Below are 27,153 nucleotides of genomic sequence, written 5' to 3'. Positions count from 1 at the left end.
TTTTTGGCAAAAGAAACAGTTCAGATGACAGTCCCAGTGTTTTGGAGAAAAACCAACTAATTTATTAACAATTAAGCCCCCCCCCCTTTTTTCCTTGAAATTTCATAGCCACAGGCCCAAAAATAAAAGGTTCCCAGAAGACTTTAAAAATATGCTCTCAATTCTTTTTTATCTCCCACCCAAAGCTGAGAGCATAGCACCAACTGTGTCGTATTAAACACATCTGCATCCAACCCCGATAAAAGTGCATGACCGAGAAACAGATAAGAATTGTTTTCAATTTGTTCAGATGGAGTTGGTTAAATTTAACTTAATTAGACCAAATAATCAAAGCAGGTGTTTGTAAGTTGCCAATGTTTTCATTCTCTGTAATTGTTCAGCCATATTTCCCAGGAACTTAGGTAAAGGAAGTTAATATGTCATAAAAATCACTGACCTTTTATTTATTCATGTCACACTGATATTATTCACATTCGAGGCAGTACAAACACAAGGCATTGTTGGAGATGTCGCACAGGTTTTACCATGTAACCATCATCAACAGCTAAGCCAGCCTGCGGGAGGGCTTGCATGACCTAACTCCTACTATATAAATACAAGCAGTAATAAATGAGGGCCTGTCTTCTCATCTCACACTGATCTACAAAGCACATTAAGTTGGCATTTACATTATTTAGGGATTCTGACTTTACTCTCACAAACTGGTCACTTTTAAGGCATTTAGAAGAAAATAATAACAGTAGTGAAAGTTACATTCCGGTTAAAACAAAATGTTTATTGCACTTGGCAGAATAATGAGAGCTGAACTATAAGTCCCAAGTAACAAAGAAACCACAGGACGCAGTCAGCAGCCTGGTAGTAACGGAAGTGTCTGTGCAGTGGCCACAGGTTCCCTTCCCTGCCCACAGGACAAGAGGGCAGGTGTCCTCTTTCTAGCAATGCACTGCAGTCCCAGGTACGCTCTCCTATTATTCCACACATCCCTGGGTGGGAAACAGAAACGTAGGCAGGAAAGGCAGTTAAGTGCTTGATAAATGTTGGCTGTTGCCATTATGATCCCTACAAGGAAGGTGCTGCTGAAATGTTTTCTAGAAAGGAGACTACAATGGGTACCCTGTGTGCATTTCAGGAGCCAGGAGCCAGCCTTCTGAGATCACGTATATGAAGGCGAGTGATGTGGACGGATCCTTCTCCACTAAATGCTCCTATGAATTTGTTACTATGTCATTTCTTTCTTTTAAATTCATTAATCCTCAGATTTTAATATACTATACATACATAATAACAAAAGAACCAAGTTGTATAAAATTAGTAAATTAGACTAGGAATGGAAAACCCTACTCATAAACCCATCAAGAGAGCTTAAAATGAGGAATCAACAGTTAGCGTATTGGCTATGTCACTGGACTCCCACGTAGTCAACTGCGGTTCGCGTCCCGGACCTGGTGGCTTAAAACTCACGCCGGGAGCGTGTGCGTGCGTGCCTAGGATCCCGAGAGAAGAATGGAGGAGAAGGGAATGAGGCGTGACCATCCCCCATGGGGGGTGATTTCTCGCTTTCTGTCTCTCTGTCTCTCTCTGTCTGTCTGGCGTGCGCACGCACCCTATAGCAAAAATCTCTCCAAAAAAAAAAAAAAAAGAAAGAGAGCTTAAAATGAAAATCTGAAAGTACGAGTAGGTAAGAGTTGTTTAAATACTTGGAAAAGAACATGTTCAATTTGATAGCTGTAGAAAACACAAATTTAAGGGGTGTGGGCATAAGAGAGAAACAGAAAGTTCATCTCTCAGAGTCAAGGGGGTAAATATTTATTCAAGTCTTAGATGGTACATATTTTAGTAAACAGATACTTCAATAGAAAATTTCCAACCTGAAAGCAAATAATTCAAGAGGGGTTAAAATTATAAGGGAGGAAAGCTCTCCGTTTGTAAGTCCTTGTCAGGCCTGAAACCCAGCCTGACTCCTTGGAAGCAGTTAGGCGTTTTCTTCCTTGTTCCCCCAACTCCAACTGGAGACTGTAATTTTCTTTCCAGCAGGAAACTGATATATACTAATGATGACAGCTGGATTCAGAAGAGGAAAAAGAATACAGGGGACAGAAAGTCCTTGTGGGTTTAAATCACTTTAAAACTCAAAACAAAACTCCCAGATTTGGAATTTTTCAAACCTAGTTAATGGCTAAGGAAACCTCAAATGATTGGTAAGTACCAAGATAAAAGTTTGAGTTACACAAAACACGTCATTATCTTAAGCTTTTCTAATCATCCTCTCTGCTGTTCTCTCTCCTTCACTGTTTTTCTGTTGTTTATGCCCCCAGCCCTTCAGTTTGGTTCCAGGACACTTGAGAGGTAGGACAAGCCTTCCAAGGTCTCTTATAGAATAGGATGTGAGAACGCAGGGGCAGATTCACCTCCATTCAAAAAAGATTCCTTGTAATTCTTTTGTTTTGAGAGAAAGATTTTTGCTACAGGGCGTGTGTATGCATCAGAGAGACAGAAAGCAAAGTATCACCCCCCCAGGGGGGAATGGCCATCCTGCAATCCCTTCTCCTCCATTCTCTTCTGGGATTTTGGGCAGGCACGGACACACACTCGGTGTGAGTTTTAAGTTGCCAGATCCAGGACTCAAAACTGCTGTTAACCACGTGGGAGTTCAGTGCCTTAACCACTATGCAACCTGCTGGTTGCCTCCTTGTAATTCTTATTACTTCATTTCTCTTAAAATAATTTTTTTGGAAAGAATTTTTTTAAGACTCATGTTTTAAAGCATTTTATGTGTGTGTGTGTGTGTGTGTGTGTGTGTGTGTGTGTGTGTATAATTTTTTTTTTTTTGGAGAGGTTTTTGCTATAGGGTGCATGTGGTCGCCAGAAAGACAGACAGAAAGTGAGAAATCATCTCCCATGGGGGATGGCCATGCTGCAATCTCTTCTCAGTTCTCTCGAGATCTTGGGTAGCACGCACGCACGCACACGTGCCCAGCGTGAATTTAAGCCACTGGATCTGGGACTTTAACTGCAATCGACTATGTGGGAGTACAGCGACGTAGCCATTATGCTATCTGCTGGTCTTGCATTTAATATTTTTTAAAGAAAAATTTTCAAATACAGAGAGAGATAGAGAGAGAAGGTGAGAGAGTAAGCCACCAGGTCCAAGACTAAAGCCATGGTCGGTCATATGGGAGTCCAGTGCCTTAGCCACCATGCCACCTGCAGGCACCAAGTATTTAATATTTTAACATATGTATATATACACATAGGAATAAAGCAGTATTATGTTGCATAAAATTGATAAAATGAAAATTAAGAGAGTGCTGGTTCCATAGCCTCGTGGTTAAGAGAGCTGGATTGGGGACCAGCAGATGGCATGGTGGTTAAGGAGCTGGACACTCCCACATGGCTGACCATGGCTCAAGTCCTGAACCTGGTGGCTTGCTTTCTCTCTCTCTCTCTTTCTCTGGTCAAATTAAAATAAATAAAAGAATAAAAATAAATAATTCTTTTTTTAATGAAGTCCTCTTTCTTAAGAAAAAAAAAAAAAAGAAAGCAAGCAAGCAAGCAAGTAAGCAGGATCGCCTAGCCAACTTTAATTTGAATTCCAGCTCCAACAGCTTCAAAAATATGCCTGGTACATGTGCATGTGTGTTCAAAATCCCAGCAGGATGGAGAACTGTGGAGTGACCACACCCTACTGAAGGAAGCTTTCTCTCTCTTCCTCCCTCGCTCCCTTTCTCTGGTGAGCATATGTGCCCCTGGTAATTAAAACAAACAAAAAGAGGCAAGAAAGTAAGAGGATGGAACCCCTCTCTAATCCCATTACTCTAAAACAACTCTTTGTAGCATTATACTGCCTGTAATTCTACTCTGGTCCTTCATTCTCCACCCCTTGCCACCCAAACCCTCAATACCAGTTATCACAAAAACTAGGCAAATCTTTCTGATAGTCAGTGACCTGAGTTATATTCTTTTTGAGTGACAACAGAAATTTGGATCCCTAAGGTCCTATGAGCCTACAATGTTGAAGACAAAGAAATGCCATCCTGCCTTAAAAACCACAGGATCCGAGAACCAGCAGTTAGCATAATGGTTATGTCGCTGGAGTCGACCGCGGTTTGCATTCCGGACCTGGTGGCTTAAAACTCACGCTGGGCGCGTGTGCGTGCGTGCCCAAGGTCCCGAGAGGAGAATGGAGGAGAAGGGATTGCGGCGTGACCATCCCCCCTGGGGGGTGATTTCTCACTTTCTGTCTGTCTGGCAAGCCCACGTGCCCTACAGTGAAAACCTTTCCAAAAACAAAAACCAAAACAAACAAACAAAAAAACCCCACAGGATCCTACTGACTGTTTCATATCTTTCAGTAATCTTGTCTACCGGGTCAAGTTCAAGCTCCTTAGACTTTGACCTATGAAGCTTTTGCGTGAGGATGTTTCTGCCTCTCCAGCCTCACTTCTAATCACACCTGCCAGGCCTTGAACTCAACACTGCAGGCACCCTGTCCTAGCTCTCTGAAGGCCATGCTGACCTGTGTCCCTGTGGCTTTGGCCATGTTTTTCTCTGTCTGTAACTCCCACCTCTACCTTGCTCATCTGGTGATGAGCAACTTGTTATCAAAATGTGCTCAACCACCTCCTCTTCTATGGAGCCTTTCCTGTTCTCCCAAATAGAAACAATCTTTCGTTCTTTCTCTCTCTCTTTTTTCCCTTCCTTCCTTCCTTCCTTCCTTCCTTCCTTCCTTCCTTCCTTCCTGCTTCAAGTGCCACCCCCAGCCCCCCAAAGCACACACTTCCTTTATAGCATCTTATCCCCACTGTGCCTATTTATGAGCACAAGACATGTTCACCTCTAACTCTAGATACAGGTGTCAATGTATTTCTGAGGCCAGCATATCTGATGAATGAAAAAACGAAAGAACAGTTAAAAAAAAAAAAAAGGCTCTTCTGGCTCAGAGGGGTAGAGGCATTCCTAATCAGGTAGATTACTGACATCTACTGCCAGGTATGTTATACTTCGGTGTTTTATTGACAGCAGGCATTTCTTCCTTCCTGAAGTTTTTTTGTTTTTGTTTTTGTTTTTAGAGATTTTTGCTACAGGGTGCATGTACTTGCTGGAGAGACAGAATTCTCCACTTTCCTCTTGGGATTTTGGGCATGCATACATATGCACCTGGCATGTTTTTCAAGCTGCCAGTCCAGGACTGAAACCACAGAGTTGGCCATGTGGGAGTACAACACCTTAACCACTATGCCACTTGCTGGTCCAAGACTTTTACCTTTAAAAAAAGTTTCTTTCTGTCTTTTTTTTTTTTTTTTTTTAAGAGAGAGATTTTTTTTGCTATAGGGCACATGTGCTCATTGGAGAGACAGAAACTGACAGACAGAAAGTGAGAAGTCACCCCACCCCCCCGGGAAGTGGCTATGCCATAATCCTTCCTCCTCCATTCTCCTCTCAGGACTTCGGGCACGCACGCACACGCACACGGCATGAGTTTAAGTCGCCAGGTCCAGGACTTAAACCATGGTCAATACGTGGGAGTCCAGCAACTTTACTATCTGCTGGTCCTAAAAGTTTCTTTATTTCTCTTTATTTCAAGAGCCCAAAAGAGAGGTGGACATGCAGCAAGGTCTCAGCATGCTGTGACCCCCTCTCACCTTCTCACCAGCCAGGATCAAGGATGCATGCAGGGTGCCTGGTGTGCCCAAGACATGAGATCTGAACTGAGGGCCTTCCACATAGCCACTGCATCTGAACCAAGACTTGTCTCTCTCTCTTTTTAAAAAATTATTTATTTACCTGTCATTATTACTACTCTTAAATTTGCTACAGGGCATGTGAGCTCAACAGAGAAAAAGAGAGAAAGTGAGAAAGCAAGCAATGTAACCATTACACCATCTGCTGGTCCCAAGACTTGTGCTATAGGGCACATGTGCTCATTGGAGAGACAGAAACTGACAGACAGAAAGTGAGAAGTCACCCCACCCCCCCGGGAAGTGGCTATGCCATAATCCTTCCTCCTCCATTCTCCTCTCAGGACTTCGGGCACGCACGCACACGCACACGGCATGAGTTTAAGTCGCCAGGTCCAGGACTTAAACCATGGTCAATACGTGGGAGTCCAGCAACTTTACTATCTGCTGGTCCTAAAAGTTTCTTTATTTCTCTTTATTTCAAGAGCCCAAAAGAGAGGTGGACATGCAGCAAGGTCTCAGCATGCTGTGACCCCCTCTCACCTTCTCACCAGCCAGGATCAAGGATGCATGCAGGGTGCCTGGTGTGCCCAAGACATGAGATCTGAACTGAGGGCCTTCCACATAGCCACTGCATCTGAACCAAGACTTGTCTCTCTCTCTTTTTAAAAAATTATTTATTTACCTGTCATTATTACTACTCTTAAATTTGCTACAGGGCATGTGAGCTCAACAGAGAAAAAGAGAGAAAGTGAGAAAGCAAGCAATGTAACCATTACACCATCTGCTGGTCCCAAGACTTGTATCTTGATTACAACTGTTATTATTGCAAAAACTGAGGAAAACTCTGCATTTCAAAAAGTCAGTTAACAACAAATCCATTTAATCCATTTCTATGTACCTAACTGGGTGACGGGAAATCTAAGATGTAGTCCATTCTTTCAAGGAGCTTAAAGGTAAAACTATAATATCACGACATTATCTTGAAAACACATTGAAATCTACACATCTGAATGAGCGACCACCTTATTTGGTGATATACTCATCTACTTCCCAAACTGCCTTTGGAAACAATTCAGGAAATATATAAGAATAGATTTCATCAGTTTAAGCCAACAGCATATTTTTAGCCCAAACAGTGCTATCCATTTTAATCACCATTTTATTTGACATTTGGTTAGTTGTAAAAATCTACTCCATGCCCCAAAAGAGAAAAATTTGCTACCACGGTTTCGGTGGGTATATTACATCAATACACATATTAATGTGTACATTCTACAGAGAGATGTAAACACACACGTACATACGTATTCTGTGGTTTACAAGGATAATTCCTAAAAGCACTGGACCAATCAGTGCCGTCTGCTAAGACTATAGTATAACCCATGTATGTCATTTAAAATTTTCTAGGTTTTTTGTTTTGTAATGTGTCAGAGGGCACATGCACTTGTGAGAGGGAGACAGAAAGAGAAAGGGAAAGTGAGAAAGTATACCCTCACCACAGGTGGGGCACGGTCATGCTGCAATCCCTCTCCTGTCTCTCCCTCTTTTGGGATCTGGAGTTCATGTACACACGCAATCGGTGTGCTTCTTAAGCCACTAGGTCCAGAACTGGAACCACATGGTAAGATACAGTGGCCTTAACCACCAGGCCATGAGTTGGCCCAACCATACTTTTTATTTTCATCATTGGTGATGTTACTTTAATGTACCTTTATGGCTTTTGTGAGAAGTCATTAACAACTCTTCACATCTCTCCTTTTTTAAAAAAATAATTATTTTATTTAACTTTATTTGTTGTTGTTATTATTTTAATTTGACCAGGGAGAGACAAAGAAAGAAAGAGAAAATGGGAAAGTGAGAAAGCAAGCCACCAGGTATGGGACTCACACTGTGGTTGGCCATGTGGGCAACCACCCTGCCACCTGCCAGTCCTCACACCTTTCCATCTAACAAAAGTTAAAGTCACATATTTCAATGATGGTTTTATTTTTTCTTTATTTTCTCTCCATTCTAGTAGTCATATTTTTTAAAAAAGAATTATTTATTTATTATTGTCATTATTATTTTTCACATGAATTTTGCCAAAGACGAGAAAGAGAGGGAGAGTGAGAAAGCAAGCCACCAAGTCCAGGACTCGAACTATGGTCAGCCATGTGGGAATTCCAGCACCTTAACCACCAAGGCACTTGCTGGCCCTAGTAGTCACATTTTCAAAAGTGTTTTAAAACAGATTAATTGGAATAGTATAGTTTAAAATTTAATTTGATAGGTCAAAAGTATTATCATTCCAACATGTAACCAATATAAAAAAATTGAGAAATTTTACATTATTACATTTTTGTATTTTTTTTTTTCAGAAAGATTTTTGCTATAAGGCATGTGCACTTACTTGAGAGACAGAAAGACAGAAAACGAGAAATCACCTCCCAGGGGAGATGGCCACACCACAATCCCTTTACCTCCAGTCTCCTCTTGGGATCTTGGGCATGGTCACATGAGTTTTAAGTCACCAGGTCCAGGACTAGAACCGCGGCTGACAATGTGGGAGACCAGTGATGTGACCATATGTCATCTGCTGGTATATAGTATTACTTTTTTTTGGAGAGGTTTTTCCTATAGGGCATGTGTGCTCGCCACAAAGACAGAGGGAGATAGAGAGACAGAAAGTGAGAAATCACCCCCAGGGGGGATGGCCACGCCGCAATCCCTTCTCCTCCATTCTCCTCTCAGGATCCTGGGCACGCACGCACATGCGCCCAGCGTGAGTTTAAGCCACTGGGTCCGGGACTTGAACTGTGGTCAACTACGTGGGAGCCCAGTGACATAGCCATTATGCCAACTGCTGGTCCTATAGTATTACTTTTTAATACTAAGTTTTTGAAATTTAGTAAAGTCATGTATTTTATACCTACAGAACGTCTCAATTGGGACCAGACACATCCTAAGTGCTCAAGAGTCATATGTAGCTAGTGGCCACCATACTGGACCATGCAGAATAAAACACAGCTGGGGGCCAGCAGGTGGTGTGGTGGTTAAGGCACTGGACACTCCCTCATGACTGACCATGGTTCAAGTCCTGGACCTGGTGGTTTGCATTCTCACTTTTTCTTTCTCTCTGGTCAAATTAAAATAAATGAATGAATAAATAAAATTAAATAAATAATTCTTTAAGAAAAAAATAGAATAAAACACAGCTAAAGCTGCCATAAGAGAAAAGTGCCCCATTCTCTTCACATATTTTTTTTGGAGTTTTTTTTGCTATAGGGTGCATACGCTCACCAGAAAGACAGAGAGATAGAGAGACAGAAGCAAGACACCTCCCGTGGTAATGGCCACGCTGCAATCCCTTTCCCTCCATTCTCCTCTTGGGACCTTGAGCATACATGCACACGCGCCTGGCGTGAGTTTAAGCCACTGGGTCCAGGACTCGAACCGCAGTCGACTACATGGGAGTCCAGCGACATAGCCATTATGCCAACTGTTGGTCCCCCCCCTCACATCCTACTCTGTAAAGTAACCCCTTTAAAGAAGTCATACACAAATGTAAGTGAAATACTGGTGAATAATAAAAACAGCTGTAATCACATTTAGTTGGGGTATAAATTCTAAATAGGAGGGAATTTTGAAAAGTTTGTGAAAAAACAGAATTAAACTAGTAGTTTATTTTGGTGTAAAAATTGTTAACTGCAGGACCAGCAGTTGGCGCAATGGCTATGTCACTGAACTCCCATGTGGTCGACCACAGTTCGAGTCCCGGACCTGGTGGTTTAAACTCACACTGGGCGTGTGTGTGTGTGTGTGTGTGCCCAAGATCCCGAGAGGAGAATGGAAGAGAAGAGATTGAGGCGGGACCATCCCCCCTGGGCGGTGATTTCTCGCTTCTGTCTCTCTGTCTCTTTCTGGCGAGTGCACACACGCTATAGCAAAAACCTCTCCCCTCCAAAATTGTTAATTCCATCCACTGTTTTTTCATAATATATATTTTCCACGAATTTTCTGAAGACCCATGTAATGTTAAGAGTTTAGAGGAAAGGATGATTTAAAGAAATTCAATGTCATCTTCACGGAGCCCAGCTCAGCAGTAAAGGATAAAGGAGAAGTGTTTTACAACATTCAAGGGTTAACCCTTCTAGACGAGGAATAACAGTACTAAATAAGCCAAGAAAAACTCAGTTCAAATAAACTAAGGATTAGTCAGCCACACATCCCGTCAGGATCCCAGTGAATGGATTTCTAAGCAGTGAGCAACTGTTAAAGCCAAGGCCTATAGATATACAACCAGGTAAGTCTTAAAGAGCTATTGGGTTGTCGGAAAAGTCACGACACATTTTTGCATAGAAAAACACAGAAAAAATGTCATGACTTTCCTGACAACCCAATAGACAGAATTCAGAACTGAAAGACAGATACGGTAGAAATCTTACTTGGTGACATCTGATTTATAATCTCTTTAAAGTCTCTGGGCCCCCAGTTAACTCAGGTGTAAAGTCAATGAAACTCTGAGGTCCCTTACAGCTAAGGTGACCTGTAATTTACTGGACACTCTCAAGAGTAAACCTGGATTCACTCAAGAGTAAAAAGAGGGCACTGCTAGAATTATGCTGGGACAAGAGGCATAAAACTAGGACTGTTTTATAGTCACAAAACTATGACTCTACACTACCAAAAGGGTGCAACAACTACCTCTGTCCAAGGATGTGGAGCTGATGAAAGTCTAGCATGTTCTTATTACCTCTGCGTGGCCACAGGAATTTTGTGGGCTAATACACATCGACTGGGTGAGGTGGTTTCGCACCCCCCATCCCCACATTTTTATTTGGTTTGTATTTGGGTACGTGGTTCCATATGGACAGAGCTGCACTCTGACAGCCTGAGTGTATTTACTGAAGACAACAAATCATGGACAGACTAAATGTAACAGAGGAAAGGCCTGGCCTGCTTGTATTCAGAATCTGACTTTGTAATTGTAGCCTCCTTGAGACAGGCCTAATCAATTAGAAGGGGCTGATTTTAACCAGTTGCAGGCTCATTACCCTGCATTCCAGTTTGTGTTGATGAAAATCAGTTTCAGCCTGTGGCCTGGAACTCATGTATGGCACTTCCTGCGGCCTCTTACATAAACACATCAAAATTTTTTATTTGTAGTTGCCCTTCTCTCCTTTTAAAAAACCACTCTGGGAATCGTGATTAAAACAGAACAATTGTGTGGATCCAGGGCCTTATGGGCCTAGACACATACCTGACCAAGAAACATGCAGTAATGCTTGCCGAAGTATCACAGACACATTGGTAAAGGGGTGGATTTGAGAACAAAGTCCCAAATATCCCGGCTCCAGGACTGAATCCAGCCCGTTCAGTTACCTTCACAGAATGGCTTGTCTGACAAGAGTAGAGGAAAAGGAAGAGTGTGGTAGAGGCACTCAAAACCCCACGTATGTTCTGAAGACCTGTAACCACTCCAAATGTGATGTAACTATGAATCATACCTGGCTGGGTGCCCTTCGTGGGTTTGTCGAGGCAGCAGGTCAACAGGAAGAGAATGTCGATATATACAGCTCTGGTCACCAAACATGGATTTTGCCTAGGAAGGCAAAGAACAGAAAATAAATTGATATTTCCTCTTCCTAAACCGGGGGTTACAAGGAGGAAAAAACATACGTATTTTCTACATGGGTATTCCCTACCAGCCATGTCATGAGGCTTATGCGATTATGGCGAATGCTAAGAAAGATGGACGACTAGCAATGGCAAGAAAATCGGGAGCTCAAGAGAGAAAAGGAGATCCTAGAGTACATGGTAGAACCTGAGTTCTATGCATAGACAAAGAAAGACAAAAATGTGCAATGGCTCCAAATAAAATACTCTGAAAACAAACGAAAACCAAGATCCAGTTAGTTGAAAACAAGTAGGAGGAGTAATTTTTTGGGGGGGAAAAAGATTCATTAGTCATAGAAATCACTCATTTAGCATTTTGGAGGAGACCTGGACTCATAAGAAAAACCCTATCTATGGCCTTAAAATAATCAGCTGAACAAATAAAAAATACACACGATTAACAAGCACTGGAGCTGCCATCCTTTTTCAAATAAATGTAGTTTTTCTTGTCTTTCAATATATGGAGTTACTCTTTTTCTTTTTTCTTTTTAAAGAGACAGGGTCTTATTATAGTTCCCAGGCTGGCCTTGAACTTGGGATCATCCTGCCTCAGACCCTTGAGTAGCTGGAGCAACATTTCAAAGGCCTAAAACCACTCCAGAAAGTGCTATAACTATCAATCACACTTGGCTTATTTTATTCGTTGGACTACATGGTGGAAATGGCTAAACAGACTCAGATCTGGGTGTCTAGACACAAAGGAAAGAGGTGGTCTTTCTTTCAAGAATAGGCCGAAGAGCACCAACTCCGTCTCAGCTCATACTGACCATGAAAAGGGCCAGGACCTCTTTGGTGTGCTCACAGTGTGGTACGAGTGTTAGAGACAGCAGGGACAGACCTGGTTTGAATCCTGGCTTGGCCACTTAGTACAGATTCCTGATCTGTAAAATGAGGACTACATAATCCCTTCATGACAATTCAGTGTGAGTGTTCCATGTGGCACAGGAAACCTAAAATGCCACCTCAGTGCCTGGCTATGACAGATGCTCCGCAAGTGTTCATTCCCTGTCCTTCTCCTCTACTTCTGATATAAACTGAGGGGATGGCAATGAAACTGGCACAAATATTTTGGCTAGTGGATGTCCACTGGGCTTCAGCCCTCAGCCCACCCTCTGTCCCTGTAAATGAACGGTTTTACCATTTCCCCCAGGTTTATTCCCGCCTCTATTCTGAACTGCTCCTGTCCCAAAGCTGGTGTAGCTGTACATGAAAAGCGGAGCAGCGCCGGCTCCATGGTGCAGTGGTCATGTGCTACTCGAGAGAAGTCAGATCCCACCTGGCAGCTGTGATGCTAACCCCCCCGCCCAGCCGGCCCAAACACATCAGGGCAGGCACACGAGTGCCCAGGACCCTGGATGCCTGGAAGAAGGGCGTCTTGGAGTGACCAGAACTCTCCCTTTCACTCTCATGTGCATTCATATACACCCGTATCACAAATGCAGGAAAAATACATAAAAAAGAAAAGAAAGAAAAGCGTATCTGATACTTTGGGATTTGATGCTGAAGCGTCTCTTAGTAAGGCCTCTCTGTGGCTGACCTGCTCCGCCTCAGCCCCACTGACTTGGTCCCTGACTCCCACAAACTGAAACTACTAGTTTATCTGTATCCCTTGGGCCTGTCCTAATTTCATACCTACCTACTTCTTAAAATTAGTTTTAAAAAATAGGTAACACATGCACATGGTCTAAAAATAATTCAGACAGTACGAAAGGGCCTGCAGTGAAAATAAAGTCCCTTTTCCACAACCCACCCCCTGCCCACATTCTGTTTCCCAGGAGCAACCACGCCTACTTTCTAGCATATCCTTCCAGGCACGTTCTATTTGTTTATGCACATCTATCTATAGCTACCCACTTGTTTATCTTCACATAAATGGTGGTTTAAATTCTAGGCATTACTCTGATATATTTTGGATACTGTTCTATTAAGAACATAGAAATTTGTCTGATTTTCTCCCCCCCCATTCATAATAGAGCATGCGTGTGTGAAAGATATCAAATTCAAAAGTATCCGATACGTTGTTTTTTTAAATATTTTTTTTCTTTGCTCATAACAGAGTGTGCGTGCATACACATGAGAGTGAAAAAGAGAGGGGCACCCCACACAGGTTCTGGCCACTCCAGGATCCCCTTCTCCCCGGTACGGGAAAGACAAGCGGAGAGGGACACCAGCACGCGCCCAAGGGCAGGCCACACCCATCCTCTTCCCCAGTCTCTCGGCCTGTTGGGTCCTGGGCACTCCCGCAGGGGCCCAGTGTGTTGAAAGCTGACCAGGGATTAGAACCTCTGTGGGTGTGGGATCTGGCTCCTCCTGAGTGGCACATTATCGCTGTGCCACAGAGCTGATCCTCTCATTTTCTCGATCGCTATAAACTGTCTCATTTCATAGATGTATCTGTCCTATACTGACAGAATTCAGACTGCTTATGATATTTTGCTACCCCAAACAATGCTGTAATAAATATACTGTACATAGGTTTTGTGTATGTGGAGCATACTCAGAGACAAAATTTCTAGAAGCTGAATTGCTGGATCGAGGTATTTGTATATTTTAATTTTTCATTTTTTTGAGAGATTTTTGTTATAGCATGCATGCACTCGCCAGAGAGACAGAAAGCGAGAAATCACTCCCTAGCGGGGGATGGCCAGGCTACATCCCTTCTCCATTCTCCTCTCGGGATCTTGGGCATGCACACACACACACACACACACACACCCGGCTTGAGTTTTAAGCCACCAGGTCTAGGACTGGAACCATAGTTAGCTACGTGGGAGTCCAGAGATGTAACTATTGTGTCATCTGCTGGCCCCTTTTTCATTGATTTTTTAAAAGATGTTCTCCAAAGGGGTTGTACTAATCAGTATTTTTACTAAATGTGCCTAAGAATGCCATTGTTCCTCACAATCTGGCCAACATGGTGTGTCATAAAACTTTTTTTTTTTCCCGTAAGCTTTTGCCTTAGGGTGTGTGCACTCACTGGAGAGGGAGACAGAGACACTGAGAAGGAAAATGAGAAATCACCCCCTAGGGGGGATGGCCATGCTTTAGTCCCTTCTCCATTCTCCTCCCAGGATCCTGGGCATGCACACACACTTGCCCAGCGTAATTTTGAAGCCACCAGGTCCGGGACTCAAACTTTGGTCAGGCATGTGGGAGTCTAGCAATGTAATCACCATGCCATCTGCTGGCCTCTTATAAAACTTTTTGACCTTTGCCAAGATGGTAAGTGAAAAATAGTTATCTCATTGTGTAAACTACAATTATATTAAGAGTGAAGACGATTACTCCTTCATGTGCTTTTGAAAAAAGATCTAAATTTTGTTCTCTGTGAACTATATTCAAACCCCCTGTTATTGTTCTTTTCCATACTGATTACAGAAAATCTTGGTGTATTAAGGAAATCTACCCCTTGTCTGTTACATGTATTGGGTCATCAAAAAAGTCATGATGTATTTTTTTTTAATTATTTTATTTTTAAACTTTATTTATTTCAATTTGACGAGAGAGAGAGAGAGAGAGAGAGAAAGTCGCCAGGTCCGGGACCCAAATCATGATTGGCCATGTAAGAATCCAGTGCCCCCAACCACTACGCCACCTGCTGGCCCCATGACATACTTTTCTATGTTTTTCTATGCAAAAATGCATCATGACTTTTCTGTCGACCCAATATTACAAATAAGCTTTTGCAGTCTGTCATTTGTCTTTTAACTATCTGTAATCTTTGTTGTTTTTTTTCCTTTTAAAGGGTTTTTGCCATAAGGTGTGTGCACCTGTCAGAGACAGAGACAGAAAGAGAGTGGGAACGTGAGAAATCACCCCCCAAGGAGATGGCCTCCATAATCCCTTCTCCTCATTTGCCTCTCAGGACTTTGGACACGCATGCACATGTACCTGGTGATTCTCAAGCTGCTGGGTCTAGAACTCGAACTGCCAAGCTGGCCATGTGATCCAGTGCCTTAATTCCCACACCATCTGCTGTCCCTATATACACTTTTAAATCTCTCATATTCTCTTTTAGTATTTCAGTTATTTTTTTCCTTTTTAATGTTTACAGTTTGTTTATTTTATTATTATTTTTTAATTGCCAGACAGAGATGCTATAGGGCACATGTGCTCATTGGAGAGACAGAAACTGACAGACAGAAAGTGAGAAGTCACCCCACCCCCCCGGGAAGTGGCTATGCCATAATCCTTCCTCCTCCATTCTCCTCTCAGGACTTCGGGCACGCACGCACACGCACACGGCATGAGTTTAAGTCGCCAGGTCCAGGACTTAAACCATGGTCAATACGTGGGAGTCCAGCAACTTTACTATCTGCTGGTCCTAAAAGTTTCTTTATTTCTCTTTATTTCAAGAGCCCAAAAGAGAGGTGGACATGCAGCAAGGTCTCAGCATGCTGTGACCCCCTCTCACCTTCTCACCAGCCAGGATCAAGGATGCATGCAGGGTGCCTGGTGTGCCCAAGACATGAGATCTGAACTGAGGGCCTTCCACATAGCCACTGCATCTGAACCAAGACTTGTCTCTCTCTCTTTTTAAAAAATTATTTATTTACCTGTCATTATTACTACTCTTAAATTTGCTACAGGGCATGTGAGCTCAACAGAGAAAAAGAGAGAAAGTGAGAAAGCAAGCAATGTAACCATTACACCATCTGCTGGTCCCAAGACTTGTATCTTGATTACAACTGTTATTATTGCAAAAACTGAGGAAAACTCTGCATTTCAAAAAGTCAGTTAACAACAAATCCATTTAATCCATTTCTATGTACCTAACTGGGTGACGGGAAATCTAAGATGTAGTCCATTCTTTCAAGGAGCTTAAAGGTAAAACTATAATATCACGACATTATCTTGAAAACACATTGAAATCTACACATCTGAATGAGCGACCACCTTATTTGGTGATATACTCATCTACTTCCCAAACTGCCTTTGGAAACAATTCAGGAAATATATAAGAATAGATTTCATCAGTTTAAGCCAACAGCATATTTTTAGCCCAAACAGTGCTATCCATTTTAATCACCATTTTATTTGACATTTGGTTAGTTGTAAAAATCTACTCCATGCCCCAAAAGAGAAAAATTTGCTACCACGGTTTCGGTGGGTATATTACATCAATACACATATTAATGTGTACATTCTACAGAGAGATGTAAACACACACGTACATACGTATTCTGTGGTTTACAAGGATAATTCCTAAAAGCACTGGACCAATCAGTGCCGTCTGCTAAGACTATAGTATAACCCATGTATGTCATTTAAAATTTTCTAGGTTTTTTGTTTTGTAATGTGTCAGAGGGCACATGCACTTGTGAGAGGGAGACAGAAAGAGAAAGGGAAAGTGAGAAAGTATACCCTCACCACAGGTGGGGCACGGTCATGCTGCAATCCCTCTCCTGTCTCTCCCTCTTTTGGGATCTGGAGTTCATGTACACACGCAATCGGTGTGCTTCTTAAGCCACTAGGTCCAGAACTGGAACCACATGGTAAGATACAGTGGCCTTAACCACCAGGCCATGAGTTGGCCCAACCATACTTTTTATTTTCATCATTGGTGATGTTACTTTAATGTACCTTTATGGCTTTTGTGAGAAGTCATTAACAACTCTTCACATCTCTCCTTTTTTAAAAAAATAATTATTTTATTTAACTTTATTTGTTGTTGTTATTATTTTAATTTGACCAGGGAGAGACAAAGAAAGAAAGAGAAAATGGGAAAGTGAGAAAGCAAGCCACCAGGTATGGGACTCACACTGTGGTTGGCCATGTGGGCAACCACCCTGCCACCTGCCAGTCCTCACACCTTTCCATCTAACAAAAGTTAAAGTCACATATTTCAATGATGGTTTTATTTTTTCTTTATTTTCTCTCCATTCTAGTAGTCATATTTTTTAAAAAAGAATTATTTATTTATTATTGTCATTATTATTTTTCACATGAATTTTGCCAAAGACGAGAAAGAGAGGGAGAGTGAGAAAGCAAGCCACCAAGTCCAGGACTCGAACTATGGTCAGCCATGTGGGAATTCCAGCACCTTAACCACCAAGGCACTTGCTGGCCCTAGTAGTCACATTTTCAAAAGTGTTTTAAAACAGATTAATTGGAATAGTATAGTTTAAAATTTAATTTGATAGGTCAAAAGTATTATCATTCCAACATGTAACCAATATAAAAAAATTGAGAAATTTTACATTATTACATTTTTGTATTTTTTTTTTTCAGAAAGATTTTTGCTATAAGGCATGTGCACTTACTTGAGAGACAGAAAGACAGAAAACGAGAAATCACCTCCCAGGGGAGATGGCCACACCACAATCCCTTTACCTCCAGTCTCCTCTTGGGATCTTGGGCATGGTCACATGAGTTTTAAGTCACCAGGTCCAGGACTAGAACCGCGGCTGACAATGTGGGAGACCAGTGATGTGACCATATGTCATCTGCTGGTATATAGTATTACTTTTTTTTGGAGAGGTTTTTCCTATAGGGCATGTGTGCTCGCCACAAAGACAGAGGGAGATAGAGAGACAGAAAGTGAGAAATCACCCCCAGGGGGGATGGCCACGCCGCAATCCCTTCTCCTCCATTCTCCTCTCAGGATCCTGGGCACGCACGCACATGCGCCCAGCGTGAGTTTAAGCCACTGGGTCCGGGACTTGAACTGTGGTCAACTACGTGGGAGCCCAGTGACATAGCCATTATGCCAACTGCTGGTCCTATAGTATTACTTTTTAATACTAAGTTTTTGAAATTTAGTAAAGTCATGTATTTTATACCTACAGAACGTCTCAATTGGGACCAGACACATCCTAAGTGCTCAAGAGTCATATGTAGCTAGTGGCCACCATACTGGACCATGCAGAATAAAACACAGCTGGGGGCCAGCAGGTGGTGTGGTGGTTAAGGCACTGGACACTCCCTCATGACTGACCATGGTTCAAGTCCTGGACCTGGTGGTTTGCATTCTCACTTTTTCTTTCTCTCTGGTCAAATTAAAATAAATGAATGAATAAATAAAATTAAATAAATAATTCTTTAAGAAAAAAATAGAATAAAACACAGCTAAAGCTGCCATAAGAGAAAAGTGCCCCATTCTCTTCACATATTTTTTTTGGAGTTTTTTTTGCTATAGGGTGCATACGCTCACCAGAAAGACAGAGAGATAGAGAGACAGAAGCAAGACACCTCCCGTGGTAATGGCCACGCTGCAATCCCTTTCCCTCCATTCTCCTCTTGGGACCTTGAGCATACATGCACACGCGCCTGGCGTGAGTTTAAGCCACTGGGTCCAGGACTCGAACCGCAGTCGACTACATGGGAGTCCAGCGACATAGCCATTATGCCAACTGTTGGTCCCCCCCCTCACATCCTACTCTGTAAAGTAACCCCTTTAAAGAAGTCATACACAAATGTAAGTGAAATACTGGTGAATAATAAAAACAGCTGTAATCACATTTAGTTGGGGTATAAATTCTAAATAGGAGGGAATTTTGAAAAGTTTGTGAAAAAACAGAATTAAACTAGTAGTTTATTTTGGTGTAAAAATTGTTAACTGCAGGACCAGCAGTTGGCGCAATGGCTATGTCACTGAACTCCCATGTGGTCGACCACAGTTCGAGTCCCGGACCTGGTGGTTTAAACTCACACTGGGCGTGTGTGTGTGTGTGTGTGTGCCCAAGATCCCGAGAGGAGAATGGAAGAGAAGAGATTGTGGCGGGACCATCCCCCCTGGGCGGTGATTTCTCGCTTCTGTCTCTCTGTCTCTTTCTGGCGAGTGCACACACGCTATAGCAAAAACCTCTCCCCTCCAAAATTGTTAATTCCATCCACTGTTTTTTCATAATATATATTTTCCACGAATTTTCTGAAGACCCATGTAATGTTAAGAGTTTAGAGGAAAGGATGATTTAAAGAAATTCAATGTCATCTTCACGGAGCCCAGCTCAGCAGTAAAGGATAAAGGAGAAGTGTTTTACAACATTCAAGGGTTAACCCTTCTAGACGAGGAATAACAGTACTAAATAAGCCAAGAAAAACTCAGTTCAAATAAACTAAGGATTAGTCAGCCACACATCCCGTCAGGATCCCAGTGAATGGATTTCTAAGCAGTGAGCAACTGTTAAAGCCAAGGCCTATAGATATACAACCAGGTAAGTCTTAAAGAGCTATTGGGTTGTCGGAAAAGTCACGACACATTTTTGCATAGAAAAACACAGAAAAAATGTCATGACTTTCCTGACAACCCAATAGACAGAATTCAGAACTGAAAGACAGATACGGTAGAAATCTTACTTGGTGACATCTGATTTATAATCTCTTTAAAGTCTCTGGGCCCCCAGTTAACTCAGGTGTAAAGTCAATGAAACTCTGAGGTCCCTTACAGCTAAGGTGACCTGTAATTTACTGGACACTCTCAAGAGTAAACCTGGATTCACTCAAGAGTAAAAAGAGGGCACTGCTAGAATTATGCTGGGACAAGAGGCATAAAACTAGGACTGTTTTATAGTCACAAAACTATGACTCTACACTACCAAAAGGGTGCAACAACTACCTCTGTCCAAGGATGTGGAGCTGATGAAAGTCTAGCATGTTCTTATTACCTCTGCGTGGCCACAGGAATTTTGTGGGCTAATACACATCGACTGGGTGAGGTGGTTTCGCACCCCCCATCCCCACATTTTTATTTGGTTTGTATTTGGGTACGTGGTTCCATATGGACAGAGCTGCACTCTGACAGCCTGAGTGTATTTACTGAAGACAACAAATCATGGACAGACTAAATGTAACAGAGGAAAGGCCTGGCCTGCTTGTATTCAGAATCTGACTTTGTAATTGTAGCCTCCTTGAGACAGGCCTAATCAATTAGAAGGGGCTGATTTTAACCAGTTGCAGGCTCATTACCCTGCATTCCAGTTTGTGTTGATGAAAATCAGTTTCAGCCTGTGGCCTGGAACTCATGTATGGCACTTCCTGCGGCCTCTTACATAAACACATCAAAATTTTTTATTTGTAGTTGCCCTTCTCTCCTTTTAAAAAACCACTCTGGGAATCGTGATTAAAACAGAACAATTGTGTGGATCCAGGGCCTTATGGGCCTAGACACATACCTGACCAAGAAACATGCAGTAATGCTTGCCGAAGTATCACAGACACATTGGTAAAGGGGTGGATTTGAGAACAAAGTCCCAAATATCCCGGCTCCAGGACTGAATCCAGCCCGTTCAGTTACCTTCACAGAATGGCTTGTCTGACAAGAGTAGAGGAAAAGGAAGAGTGTGGTAGAGGCACTCAAAACCCCACGTATGTTCTGAAGACCTGTAACCACTCCAAATGTGATGTAACTATGAATCATACCTGGCTGGGTGCCCTTCGTGGGTTTGTCGAGGCAGCAGGTCAACAGGAAGAGAATGTCGATATATACAGCTCTGGTCACCAAACATGGATTTTGCCTAGGAAGGCAAAGAACAGAAAATAAATTGATATTTCCTCTTCCTAAACCGGGGGTTACAAGGAGGAAAAAACATACGTATTTTCTACATGGGTATTCCCTACCAGCCATGTCATGAGGCTTATGCGATTATGGCGAATGCTAAGAAAGATGGACGACTAGCAATGGCAAGAAAATCGGGAGCTCAAGAGAGAAAAGGAGATCCTAGAGTACATGGTAGAACCTGAGTTCTATGCATAGACAAAGAAAGACAAAAATGTGCAATGGCTCCAAATAAAATACTCTGAAAACAAACGAAAACCAAGATCCAGTTAGTTGAAAACAAGTAGGAGGAGTAATTTTTTGGGGGGGAAAAAGATTCATTAGTCATAGAAATCACTCATTTAGCATTTTGGAGGAGACCTGGACTCATAAGAAAAACCCTATCTATGGCCTTAAAATAATCAGCTGAACAAATAAAAAATACACACGATTAACAAGCACTGGAGCTGCCATCCTTTTTCAAATAAATGTAGTTTTTCTTGTCTTTCAATATATGGAGTTACTCTTTTTCTTTTTTCTTTTTAAAGAGACAGGGTCTTATTATAGTTCCCAGGCTGGCCTTGAACTTGGGATCATCCTGCCTCAGACCCTTGAGTAGCTGGAGCAACATTTCAAAGGCCTAAAACCACTCCAGAAAGTGCTATAACTATCAATCACACTTGGCTTATTTTATTCGTTGGACTACATGGTGGAAATGGCTAAACAGACTCAGATCTGGGTGTCTAGACACAAAGGAAAGAGGTGGTCTTTCTTTCAAGAATAGGCCGAAGAGCACCAACTCCGTCTCAGCTCATACTGACCATGAAAAGGGCCAGGACCTCTTTGGTGTGCTCACAGTGTGGTACGAGTGTTAGAGACAGCAGGGACAGACCTGGTTTGAATCCTGGCTTGGCCACTTAGTACAGATTCCTGATCTGTAAAATGAGGACTACATAATCCCTTCATGACAATTCAGTGTGAGTGTTCCATGTGGCACAGGAAACCTAAAATGCCACCTCAGTGCCTGGCTATGACAGATGCTCCGCAAGTGTTCATTCCCTGTCCTTCTCCTCTACTTCTGATATAAACTGAGGGGATGGCAATGAAACTGGCACAAATATTTTGGCTAGTGGATGTCCACTGGGCTTCAGCCCTCAGCCCACCCTCTGTCCCTGTAAATGAACGGTTTTACCATTTCCCCCAGGTTTATTCCCGCCTCTATTCTGAACTGCTCCTGTCCCAAAGCTGGTGTAGCTGTACATGAAAAGCGGAGCAGCGCCGGCTCCATGGTGCAGTGGTCATGTGCTACTCGAGAGAAGTCAGATCCCACCTGGCAGCTGTGATGCTAACCCCCCCGCCCAGCCGGCCCAAACACATCAGGGCAGGCACACGAGTGCCCAGGACCCTGGATGCCTGGAAGAAGGGCGTCTTGGAGTGACCAGAACTCTCCCTTTCACTCTCATGTGCATTCATATACACCCGTATCACAAATGCAGGAAAAATACATAAAAAAGAAAAGAAAGAAAAGCGTATCTGATACTTTGGGATTTGATGCTGAAGCGTCTCTTAGTAAGGCCTCTCTGTGGCTGACCTGCTCCGCCTCAGCCCCACTGACTTGGTCCCTGACTCCCACAAACTGAAACTACTAGTTTATCTGTATCCCTTGGGCCTGTCCTAATTTCATACCTACCTACTTCTTAAAATTAGTTTTAAAAAATAGGTAACACATGCACATGGTCTAAAAATAATTCAGACAGTACGAAAGGGCCTGCAGTGAAAATAAAGTCCCTTTTCCACAACCCACCCCCTGCCCACATTCTGTTTCCCAGGAGCAACCACGCCTACTTTCTAGCATATCCTTCCAGGCACGTTCTATTTGTTTATGCACATCTATCTATAGCTACCCACTTGTTTATCTTCACATAAATGGTGGTTTAAATTCTAGGCATTACTCTGATATATTTTGGATACTGTTCTATTAAGAACATAGAAATTTGTCTGATTTTCTCCCCCCCCATTCATAATAGAGCATGCGTGTGTGAAAGATATCAAATTCAAAAGTATCCGATACGTTGTTTTTTTAAATATTTTTTTTCTTTGCTCATAACAGAGTGTGCGTGCATACACATGAGAGTGAAAAAGAGAGGGGCACCCCACACAGGTTCTGGCCACTCCAGGATCCCCTTCTCCCCGGTACGGGAAAGACAAGCGGAGAGGGACACCAGCACGCGCCCAAGGGCAGGCCACACCCATCCTCTTCCCCAGTCTCTCGGCCTGTTGGGTCCTGGGCACTCCCGCAGGGGCCCAGTGTGTTGAAAGCTGACCAGGGATTAGAACCTCTGTGGGTGTGGGATCTGGCTCCTCCTGAGTGGCACATTATCGCTGTGCCACAGAGCTGATCCTCTCATTTTCTCGATCGCTATAAACTGTCTCATTTCATAGATGTATCTGTCCTATACTGACAGAATTCAGACTGCTTATGATATTTTGCTACCCCAAACAATGCTGTAATAAATATACTGTACATAGGTTTTGTGTATGTGGAGCATACTCAGAGACAAAATTTCTAGAAGCTGAATTGCTGGATCGAGGTATTTGTATATTTTAATTTTTCATTTTTTTGAGAGATTTTTGTTATAGCATGCATGCACTCGCCAGAGAGACAGAAAGCGAGAAATCACTCCCTAGCGGGGGATGGCCAGGCTACATCCCTTCTCCATTCTCCTCTCGGGATCTTGGGCATGCACACACACACACACACACACACCCGGCTTGAGTTTTAAGCCACCAGGTCTAGGACTGGAACCATAGTTAGCTACGTGGGAGTCCAGAGATGTAACTATTGTGTCATCTGCTGGCCCCTTTTTCATTGATTTTTTAAAAGATGTTCTCCAAAGGGGTTGTACTAATCAGTATTTTTACTAAATGTGCCTAAGAATGCCATTGTTCCTCACAATCTGGCCAACATGGTGTGTCATAAAACTTTTTTTTTTTCCCGTAAGCTTTTGCCTTAGGGTGTGTGCACTCACTGGAGAGGGAGACAGAGACACTGAGAAGGAAAATGAGAAATCACCCCCTAGGGGGGATGGCCATGCTTTAGTCCCTTCTCCATTCTCCTCCCAGGATCCTGGGCATGCACACACACTTGCCCAGCGTAATTTTGAAGCCACCAGGTCCGGGACTCAAACTTTGGTCAGGCATGTGGGAGTCTAGCAATGTAATCACCATGCCATCTGCTGGCCTCTTATAAAACTTTTTGACCTTTGCCAAGATGGTAAGTGAAAAATAGTTATCTCATTGTGTAAACTACAATTATATTAAGAGTGAAGACGATTACTCCTTCATGTGCTTTTGAAAAAAGATCTAAATTTTGTTCTCTGTGAACTATATTCAAACCCCCTGTTATTGTTCTTTTCCATACTGATTACAGAAAATCTTGGTGTATTAAGGAAATCTACCCCTTGTCTGTTACATGTATTGGGTCATCAAAAAAGTCATGATGTATTTTTTTTTAATTATTTTATTTTTAAACTTTATTTATTTCAATTTGACGAGAGAGAGAGAGAGAGAGAGAGAAAGTCGCCAGGTCCGGGACCCAAATCATGATTGGCCATGTAAGAATCCAGTGCCCCCAACCACTACGCCACCTGCTGGCCCCATGACATACTTTTCTATGTTTTTCTATGCAAAAATGCATCATGACTTTTCTGTCGACCCAATATTACAAATAAGCTTTTGCAGTCCGTCATTTGTCTTTTAACTATCTGTAATCTTTGTTGTTTTTTTTTCCTTTTAAAGGGTTTTTGCCATAAGGTGTGTGCACCTGTCAGAGACAGAGACAGAAAGAGAGTGGGAACGTGAGAAATCACCCCCCAAGGAGATGGCCTCCATAATCCCTTCTCCTCATTTGCCTCTCAGGACTTTGGACACGCATGCACATGTACCTGGTGATTCTCAAGCTGCTGGGTCTAGAACTCGAACTGCCAAGCTGGCCATGTGATCCAGTGCCTTAATTCCCACACCATCTGCTGTCCCTATATACACTTTTAAATCTCTCATATTCTCTTTTAGTATTTCAGTTATTTTTTTCCTTTTTAATGTTTACAGTTTGTTTATTTTATTATTATTTTTTAATTGCCAGACAGAGAGAGAGGGAGAGAAAGCACCTTCCCATGGGATGTGGTTACGCCTCTTCTTCCTGTCAGGATTCTGGGGACACACACACACATGTGCTCAGCAAGTTCTGGAAGCTGGATCTGAACCAGAGTTAGCCATGTGGCTCCAGCTTACAGTGCACAGAGCTTAACCACTGTACAATTTAACTGATACTTAAATTTTTTAACTGTTTGGAATCTTTTTTTATTTCCAAATTCTCCCTCTATCTTTTGTCTCTATTGAGTTTTCTCCAGGTCTTTTCAGTATAACTTCCTGTTATTTTTCAATCTACTATGGAAAGCCCACAGTATATGAAAACTTCTTTAATGATATCATCCCCAATTCTGGGACTTCCACTTTAACAGTTGGGACCTCTCCTCTTTCCACTCCCTTGCCAAAGGAAGTTCTTCTCAGGGAAGAAAGCCAGAAAAGCCAATGCAGAGGTTCCTGGGACAGATGAATCAGTGAGCCCCCAGGAATGGAGCACAGGGCGGGTCGGCTCGCAAGCATCCAGCTTGGAGGTGCGGGGAGGAGATGCACGTGAGCCGGTGTCTAACCCCTGACAACCTCCTCTAGATATGGAGATAAAACCAGTCAAAATCTGGGACAGATATAAGGAGTTAAGAGAAAAAAAAAGTATCGGAGGGACCAGAGAAATGGAGGATATAATTCCAACTAGGCAGAGTAAGATGGAAGAATTTAGACAAAGTTAACAAGGAAGGGCATTTTGAGAGGGGATATCTGAGGTGGGAAGGATGATGTCTGGCTGGTCCAGGACCTGGGGACACCAGCTTGGGAAGATGAGAGAATGTGTTGAGAAGGCAAGAGACAAGAGCAGGCGGGCCAGGCTTTCACCAGATGGGCTCGTTTGTGTTAACGGGGTGCTCCTCAGTGTTATAACTTACTGTATGCTCCCATATGGCCTCAGACAGTCACCGCTTCCTGCCTCAGATGTTGTTCCTCGGAGCATAGGGAGCCACGGTGTGTGTGTGTGTGTGGGGGTCTTGGGGACTAGTTTGCTTTTCGAGACCAATAAAGAGCCTGGTTTCCATGAGATTTTTAACTGAGTTACTGAATGTCTGAAAAAGTTTCAATGAGGAGGCTGGACAGTGGTGCAGAGGTGAAACGTGATACTCTGAGAGGCTGACCCACCTGTGAAGGTCCTAGGTTTGAGTCTGGGTACTTACCTGAGCAGGCCAGGCATGTGTGTGCCCTTGATCCAGGGCTGGCTAAAGCTGGGGATGGATACAGAGTCAGGACTTGCAGGTTGCAGCCTCTCTCTTTCTCTCAAGAGAAAGAAATAAACTTAACTTTTTTTCCCTAAATGAGTAGAGGAAAAGTTGGCAGTTTTTAGAGATTCCCCTTGCCCTCTACTAGGGTGAAGATGTGGCACAGACTGGTGGCCTTGCTGGCCTCCTGGGCCACTTTGGGGACTATTCTGCTCCCTTAGCTGAATCTCTGGGCCAAGTCTGATGTGGTCAACGAATCATGTGAGGCTCCCCCAGGTGCTGCTGCTTTAGGTTCCAGGAAACAGAGGATCTCGGGCCACAAAGGAGTCCATCCATGGCTTCTCCTTCCAGGTGACTCAGAGGGAAATTCTGGCCAGGAGCCCAGAGGTCCCTGCTCCACCCTCAAGGACAGCCGCCCCCACACGTCAGCCCTGTCTGGAGGCACAGAGGCGTGTTTCACTCTGAACTGGCTTCTCAGTCAGGAAAATCACTCTCTTCTTTTTCTTTCTCTCTCACTGTTACTTGGGGTTTGTTCTGACTTGGAAATGGGACGCTGTAGTTCAGGGTGAGCCAGAGGTTTGTTCTCGGCCTGTCAAGCCACTTTGATGATGGGAATAAAATCCCAAGGAACAGCAAGCCAGCTGTACAGGAAACCAAGCCACAGGGTTTTGGTGGGCTTGGGGATTTTTTTCTACACCCAAATGGAAAAATCCTGGCATGGGACATGGTGTAATGAAGATTTATAGTGTTTGAGAAGAATCAGAAGTGGCCAGGTCCTAACAGATGGGCTGAAACAGCCTGACGGTGGCTTTAGAAGGAGTGGAAGGAGTCAGGCGCTCCAAGAACTAGGTTTAGACACATAAAATGAAATGAAGGCCTTGTAAGGGTCTGGCTTTCTTTCGCTCTTTTGTATCATTTGTCCCTTGAAAACATTCACCTGAGAACCCAATTAATATGT

The 27,153-nt window shown here is 43.0% G+C and overlaps 1 protein-coding gene across 1 annotated transcript in view; it reads right to left on the bottom strand.

Annotated features, from left to right (window-relative positions):
• The window catches only part of LOC102475023 (thyroid adenoma-associated protein), a 231,804-nt gene that overhangs the window by 91,818 nt on the left and 112,833 nt on the right, over positions 1-27,153 (bottom strand). Inside the window, exon 5 of the mRNA XM_027776319.1 lies at positions 20,697-20,791. Within this exon, the coding sequence (XP_027632120.1) occupies positions 20,697-20,791 (95 nt within the window). The remainder of the gene's footprint in view (positions 1-20,696; positions 20,792-27,153) is intronic.

The sequence above is a fragment of the Tupaia chinensis genome, unplaced genomic scaffold (assembly GCF_000334495.1).
Source record: "Tupaia chinensis unplaced genomic scaffold, TupChi_1.0 Scaffold000661_1, whole genome shotgun sequence".
Lineage (NCBI taxonomy): Eukaryota > Metazoa > Chordata > Mammalia > Scandentia > Tupaiidae > Tupaia > Tupaia belangeri.
This window is presented reverse-complemented; position numbering and strand designations above follow the sequence as displayed.